This window comes from Crassostrea angulata, chromosome 7, assembly GCF_025612915.1.
Source record: "Crassostrea angulata isolate pt1a10 chromosome 7, ASM2561291v2, whole genome shotgun sequence".
Lineage (NCBI taxonomy): Eukaryota > Metazoa > Mollusca > Bivalvia > Ostreida > Ostreidae > Magallana > Magallana angulata.
Genome location: NC_069117.1, coordinates 25,093,696 through 25,102,216, shown reverse-complemented (window position 1 = coordinate 25,102,216; position 8,521 = coordinate 25,093,696). Strand labels below are relative to the sequence as shown.

The 8,521-nt window shown below is 32.5% G+C and overlaps 1 protein-coding gene across 1 annotated transcript; it reads right to left on the bottom strand.

Annotated features, from left to right (window-relative positions):
* Positions 1 to 4,559: 4,559 nt before the first annotated feature.
* On the bottom strand, positions 4,560 to 6,894 carry LOC128191924 (brevican core protein-like). The gene is made up of 4 exons (XM_052864296.1): positions 6,846 to 6,894; positions 6,312 to 6,584; positions 5,685 to 5,885; positions 4,560 to 5,594 (listed from the first exon to the last, which is right to left on the bottom strand). The coding sequence occupies exons 1-4, from the start codon at positions 6,892 to 6,894 to the stop codon at positions 5,365 to 5,367; spliced, it is 753 nt and encodes a 250-aa protein (XP_052720256.1). The 3' UTR covers positions 4,560 to 5,364.
* Between the last annotated feature and the right edge of the window lie 1,627 nt (positions 6,895 to 8,521).

Genomic DNA, 8,521 nt, shown 5'->3' with positions numbered 1-8,521 from the left:
GGCCTCAGCCGTTCATTTTTTCGAGATATTGATTTGGATCGATTTCCTCTCGTGATGACGAATAGGATTCGTTTTGATTATATCCACCAATATTTATTAACTATTGAATTTGATTAATTTCAAATTGAAATGGAAATAGGTTGGCAGAAAACTGTCGAGAGTAAACATATACATGTATCACCTCAAACACTTACATAGGTCTGAAAACAGTATCGGCGCTGGTGCAGTAATGTTCATTAATGTGGACAATCACAGTCTATCGGTCGAGTGTTTTATACTGGTATATTTAGAACCATTTTAACAAGAGCTTGGACTTTGGATAGTTGTGTCAAACAGCAATGTGACGTAGGATTGTCTATTTCATTGTAGGCCACTCAGCCATGGCTCTCTGAAATCAACAGGATTTGTCTGGCTTTTGAGCGAAGACTACGCAATCGTTGCATATTTCGCTTGAAACCAGGTCATTTTTAACTTGTTTTGACACAAGAAATAGACACCTACGTCAAACCGAAAGTCCAAGGTCTTGTTAAAATGGTTCTATCTTGATCAATTCCCAAGTATGTAGGCAAATGCTAGTGCTTGAACATTATAATGTAAAAAAATTATTTTATATTCATGCAGTCACATAACATTATGAAGTTCCAATCTTTTCCTGTGCACAATTTGAGTAAAAAATCGTGCTCATTTTGAGTAAAAATAAACGGAGTCTTGAAAACAACCGACTTACTGCTCAATTACTGGTCAAGTTTTTTCATAGCAATCCTCTTCATCAATAAATTGTGATTCATTTTGATTGATGTAAAATGAATAGTATACTGGCAATTTTAAAATATTTTATGGATAAAAAATAGCTTTTGATATATAAATTCCAGGAAAGCATTTATTTGCAATCCGTTTTAATGCAAAAAAGGTCTTTCTTTGGTTACGGTTATGTAGTATAATTTTAGCCTATATGATTCCATTATTTTAATTGATGATTGAAAAAAAAGTCATCAAACCTCGATTAGCCATTTTAAAAGATTGTTGCCTTATATATGTAATTGAGATTTCGACATTGAATATATGATTGAGATAAGAAATCAATTTAAATTTTCAGTTTCTTTATTGCAAAAGACATACGTCTTATAGCACTTATAATGGTGCGCAATACAAAAATATAGGCAAAAATGGACGGTCAGTCCTTACAAATCTTATCACTTGCGTACAAACTCATATGTTTACAGAGTTATTTTTCTTTATTTGCACAAGACAAACATTTTATGGCATAGGTTATTACATATAAATAATAGCAATATTGAAATAATGGTATGGTACATGAACATGTAAAGGACATTGACAATGTATATAAAATAAAATTTTACTAACAGGCAAAAAAACCAGAGAAATTATTCTTAATTATCATGAATATTGAAAGCTGAAAAGAAAACTGGTCAATAATATGCTTGTAAAAATAACATCGAGATGAGGAATTAATCTGTTCTACAAGTTGTTGAGTAAATTGATCAATGATTCTTTGCTTAATTAAAGGAAAATAGGTTTCACAATGTATATACCCCTGTTCATACCATATATGTCCTACACCTATTTCAAAAAGTTTATTCTTAATTACAGTAACCCAATTTTCAGCAGGTGCCAAAGACGATTCACACTCATTATACAGCATTTTGTAACAGGACTGCAAAATACAATTCTGACTTTGTAACAATTTGAACCAAAATTTGAATATTCTAAACATTCGTATAGTTTTCATAGGTAGCCTCCCAGTTTCAAAATATACAAGTGCAGTGTTTGTATTCTTCTTCACACTTAACACAAATTTAATATATTCTAAATGCACTATGCTATATTTATATTTGGAGAATGACACAGGTTACTGAAAATACACACAAAAGTAACATAATTATATATATATTGATACATGTAGTAATAATTAAAATCAGCAAATGGCACAATGTAGTTCAAATCATTCTGAGTTTGAGGGCTTTGTTAATGAATTTTCGTTAATTAAACAATTCTTTGATAATGTTAACACTTACTTTACAATGAAATTAAAATAAGTGTCTACATTGTCACAACATCGTAAACGCTGCATACGTATTCTTATCTTCCACGTGTTTCACTTCAGTGTTCAAGCATCAATTACAAAGTTAGGAAGGGAATTCTGCTCAGCCTTAATAAAGTTTGCATCATCAATGATTTTCTTTGATCAAAACCAGCGTAATTTAGAAATAAATAAATTAGGGTGAAACAAGTGTTTAAGCATTTGTCTTTTTCAAATAGATAAAAAAGAATGTTGATCTAAGTTGTGCGGAACAAGAAAAAATGTCGAGGCTTCAAAGTTCATTTCTTTTTAAATATTAAAACACTTTTTTATATTCATTCAAGCGACCTGAGTAAAATGTAAATAAATAAATTTACTAAAGTACCAGTACTAAAAATATTTATTTGATAAATTATCATAATTCAAATCATGTTTGTTTTCAAAGCAGACATGACGCTGAAATGACAATCCAAATATGAAGTCGGGCGCTTTCAAGTTTCATTTTCTGTGATTTTAAAACACAATGTAATTTAACACCTTTTGATCGAAAATATCAATTTGCAGCTTTTTAAACCAAATAACAAATATACATGTATTTCAGAAGAAAAATGAAAACATTTTTAGTTCATGTTTTTTTTTATTAAATATATGTAGTTGTGTTGTAGTCAACCCAATATTAAGGCCCTGTCACACCAAGTTGCGTTCCCACGGCGTGTTCACGGCGTTTTAAAATTCATGGAATCGCCGCAGGATCGCAAGGAAAAATCAGAAAAAATGTACAATTTTATTTTAAAATTTTACAAATGGAGATGTCACGGCGTCCTGACGGCGACCGAGGCGTTCTTACGGAGCTCCCACGGCGTGTAACTGCGTTTCAACAGAGTTCTACTTGGCGATTGACTGCGCTCTCGCTGAGTGTCCACCGAGCGCTCAGGACGTGCTAGGAGTTTTTACCGCGCGTCCACGGCGTGCTCTGCACGCTGACTACGCCCATAAGACGTTCTTTACTTCTTGGTGGATTAATAATAAGTTGTACAGTTGTATGGGAAACAAACAAGAATTTACAACTAGTAAATAAGTGATAAAAATTGTTTTGTTTTGATGAATAGGTACATTATTATTGAAACGTAACTACTTCTAAATAATTTGCGAAGGACTAGGACAAAACTCTTAGTAGTTAGATCTACAAAAAAGATCCGTTATTAGTTGTAGAAAAACATAGAAAAGATGTGAAAACATCGGAACCAAATGCCATGAATTTCATCCATGTCCTTTGATAGGTCCTGGAATATTACAAATCAGTGCTACTTTTTACATAGTCATCCACATCCAGTTTGATAATTACTACATCGCTTGCTATTAAACATCAGTCATTTTTCGAGTTTTCGTGGTCTTGATGACAACGCACTAAAGACGCCGTGAGAGCGCGGTACAAACGCTAAGCTAATAAACGCAGAAGAAACGTGAGAAGAGCGCGATGAAAGCAGCAACAGCTCTTTGGGGTCGCTGTGTGAACGCAACCAAATGAAAAACAACTTGTTAAAACGCCGTGGATGCGCAGTAAGAGCGCGATAGAGACGCAGTGAGATCTCAAAGGACTCCGATTACTGTGTCTACACTGCGATTAGCTGCGTTCCTTGAGCGCGCGAACAGATCTGTCGTGGCGCAGATGGAGACCTTACGGCGTTGTCACTGCGACCACACTACGCTTCTACGGCGTGTTTATCAGAACGCAGAGCCATGGCGCGCACTTTGTGCATGTTCAAAGTGCACGCCGTCGCATGGCATTCTAAAATTTTCTAGGCAATCCCACCGCGACGGACGAAGATGTCGTTCCGTTGTTACGGCGCTCTAGGAGACTACGGCGTTTACCTTGGCGTTTTACATTATTTAAGGACGCAGCGGGATCGCCGTGAGGACGCAGCTCCGGTGTGACAGGGGTTTTACCGGTGACACGTCGAATGATTTGTACTTCAGCTATAACTGTCGCAATAAATAAACTCAAAAAAGAAACTCTTTTATGATAAATGATACAGATGTTGATACATGCACAATACATGTACATGTATACACGCTTGATAAATTGAATTCAAGCACTGAACTAAAAACAACACAAGCATAATTTCTAGGAATAGCTTTCAACTTCAATTCCCGTATAGTAGCTTATGGAGTCGCTTAACAGAACAGAAAAAATCAATTGCGAAGTTAACACGTGTAACTTTGTTCAGAGCTAACTATAAGTTAAAAGTTAAAAAAAAAATCATCTCTGAGTCATCAGTCCGCGTTTCTGGACTAGATTTTTAGGGGGAAAAATACATATATTCATGGTATGGAAAATTTAACTCCTTTTTCCTGTTGTGATAATGATAACTTCATTTTATGGTCAGATTCTTTATAAGAAATACTTTCAATTATTTAGTATCATTGATCCCGCACCCACCCCGTAATGAAAATAAAACAAATTTCTCTTTAAATTGAGAACAAATTGTTCTGTCCTTAATCTTACCGGATGCTACTCTAAATTATTTCTGCTCCAATTGTTTTTATTTTTGTTGTTGAAACTAAAGTTTAAAACAATTCTAATTTATTTATATTACCATTGTTTTGATTAAACTAATGTTTAATCGATATTCATTCATACGATTGTGCATTCCTTTCATAAAATATACCTTTAAACATCCTCCATTTCCATTCTCCTGTTTCATGCCAATAAAACCCATAAAAAAGAAAAAACAATTAAAAATAATAATTAGCATATGTTCACTTAAAACCGAACAAACATTTGATAGATTATCACATCAATAAACATAAAGAAATAATGATAGTGTGTTAAACAAAGTGTAGTACCAACAATTTTAACTTTAAGAGTTTAATAATACACGTTATATACTTATTGTTTGAGTGCAGCCTCTTCCTGTTTTCATGAATTATTTTATTTTGTTTAAACGCTCCAAATATGTTGTACTTATAATTCCCAAGAATATTTTAATGTTCAGCCTTCATTGCTCTTAGGTGTATGACAATTTACAAAATTGCGTATTTTTTGCCTTGATCTCGATGCGAAATGTGAATATTTCATCCGATCAATTAAAACCTAACTAAAATATATTATGATAATGTTCAACGAATAATACATATTTTAACAAAAAATCCTCGAAAATTCATACCAAAACATTAGTTGGTAAAGCGACATTGATATGTTACATTAATTTTCAATTGCTGAAATAAAATTTTGTTCGAAATCGTCAATCTAATACTTAAAAAAAAATGAAGTCATACGTATATACATTAAAGATATATTTGAAACAAATTAATTTACTCCACTAGTCAAATTTGATGTCTTTTTCGCAAATACTGCCATGAGTCCAGGTAGCATTGATATCATCCCATTTTCCTTGGTGTCCAACTCTCAGTGCAATAGATGAAGCTCCATCAATGAAATTATTAGCAGGCTCCCCAGGGTACCAAAAAAAGACTGTTATTGGTGTGCCATCTAAAAATGTCCATTTTCCACCAGTCTTTTTGCCATCGACGCGATATTTAGATATGGACTCTGCAACAAAAAATACTGCCATTTATATAGAAGGAAAAAATTGATAAATGTGGGGAAAAGTACAAACGAGTATAAAGTAAATTCAATTACCTGTCTTTTCTAATCTTAAGTTCTCGACAAGTCTCTGCTTTCTCTCTGTGTCTATTTGTAAAAGGTGTCCACCGGATTCACCACAAAACGATACAGCTTCCACCAGTGTCCTTGGACCTGGATCAATTTTGTAACAAACCGGAACGGTCTCGTTATAAATGTACCCTGGACTTTTCCCACTGCACAGGTATTGGGCATACTCTTGTTAAACGATAAGCCACATTTATAGCGTGATAAATAGACAACAATCTGCTCCAGGAAAATTATATTTAATTACAAAAATATTTCTATGAAAATACTTGTGCGAAGCTTTTGTTTTTGAAGATGCCTGACTAGATATATCAATAACAGCTGTTTTCATCCTTTTAAATTTTTGAAAATTAATACTGATGTTAAGACATGCTCGGACCGCGGACCTATGGGGAAGAAACGTTAAAATGAAAATGAACATAGTAAAATTACCAACAACCACCCCCACCGCCATGCATCCCGACAAAAACAATTATTCCTCGGAGTAACCTTGAAAAAATAGTTCTGGGTCCGCGCATTAAAGATACAAGTTTTCTGAAAATTGCATATTTTAGGATATTGTGTAAATATTTAATTTTTCACTAAGTCTGTATTTACCAATGATATCCCGATGAACCGTTTTGTTCAAGACCTGATGATATATTTGGTTAATAGTGATTTCTTCCTCAACTGTTTTTCCTTCATAGAGTGAGCACTTCAAGGTAACGATGTCAAATACCAAGGAGTCACATGGTGGCTGGTTGTGACATTTGTTGATACAGGCTTGGAAAGTGGGAACTGTGCTTGACAAAATCGGGGTTGTCCCGTTGTCATACGTAGGATTAAGACGCCTTTGATAGACCGTGTGTTGGTAGACAAGGCTAGTAACCGCTGAAAAATAAACAGAAATTGGTATTCACTCATAAAAAATGAATTTTTTGGCCAAAATTTCAAATTCACTTAATTTAACTAGATGTATAACTAGATATATAACTCTACATGTATATCCAAATAATGAACAAAGATATGCTTGTAATCTATTTTCTACTTTATAGATTTATTGTTCGCTGATATCTACATTGTTTACTTGTATATCTAAAGTACTCTAAATTGATATGGAGAAAATAAAATAAGATCGTAATTTATACATACCACATTGATATATTAGCCAAAACCAAATTAAGGAACGAACGTACGACATAGTTACCCTTAGCCACAAATAATTAAAATGATTTTTAAAGGTCTTTTAAATTCAACGGAATTGCTCTCTCTCTCTCTCTTGCCATTGGTTAAAATAGAGTTGAAAATATGACATAACAACTGTGTTTAACATGAAATCAATACTTTAGAACATTACATAAGCATAAGAACGAAATTAGCGTTAATTTGAATTGTAAAAACAATGTTATTTCTTAATTTTTCAATATTGTCTTGAAATACTGCATAATTATTGCTGAGACACCGCTTTTGAAATGTACATCTTTTATCAAATCCGTATCTTAGTTAAATAGCCCGTTTTTTTTATGCAAATATCTCGATGATGTAGAGAATAAAAGCTTCTCAGAAAAACGCAGTTTGACTGTATCTATACTACTATTTTGAAATTATAGACCCGAATTTATGGCCTTTAATACCGATAAATCGGAAGAGTATTGTCTTTTGTTTTATAGATTTTTAAAAACATCATTGGTACTTGAAATCATCTGGCTATTTTGGATTTTACAATCTTGCGCATGCGCATTACCTTTACTATAAATCACGGGAGGCTTGCCAAGGTGTTCAATTCAGAGAAGACAAAAGCTGATATATATATTTGTTATTTTATAATTTCTCTCATAAGAAATCATAAAATTTAAAAATATATGAGAAGAATATATATATATATATATATATATATATATATATATATATATATATATATATATATATATATATATATATATATATATATATATATATATATATATATACACACACACACACACACACACACACACACACAAACACATATATATATATATATATATATATATATATATATATATATATATATATATATATATATATATATATATATATATATATATATATATATATATATATATATATATATATATATATATATATATTCCAATAATTTCCAGTCAATAGAACCTGACTGGGGGATTTACATTTAGTATCATATATAATATTTACATTTTCTGAATACACAGCAGTCAGTACTGTTAATAATTATCGACCAGACGTATTACGGGGATATGGGCATAAATTTCTATCTACAGTAATGGGAATGATCACATTCCTACATTAGATATCGTTACTTACACCTAATATAAATTGTTTTAAGCTGGTCTGTTTCGTATTAAATTTTTAGTATGTTTTTCAAAATTAGTTGTTCATTTTGCATAAACGTCTTTATTACCCTATTCGTCGCCCATACATAGGAATATATAGCAATTTTTTAAAACAATCTTCTCTAAAACCAATACGCCAGAAGAGTTGTAACTTATCATCCTTAGGTGGGTAGATTCAAGTTTGTTCAAATCAAGATCATGATCCTTGGGGATAGGGTTGGGCAACCATCGGGGGGGGGGTCAAATTTTTACATAGATATATATAGAGAAATATCTTAAAACATCTTATTCTCAAAGACCAATTTTGTTTAGAAGCATTTAAAAAAAATCTTCTTTTCAAAAACAAAATGGGCAGAAAAGCTGTTACTTGTGTGGAAGCATCTTCAGGTAGGGAAGATTCTAGTCTGTTCAAGTTATGATTCCCGGGGGTAGAGTGGGGCAACAATGGGGGAGGAATCAAAATTTCACATAGGG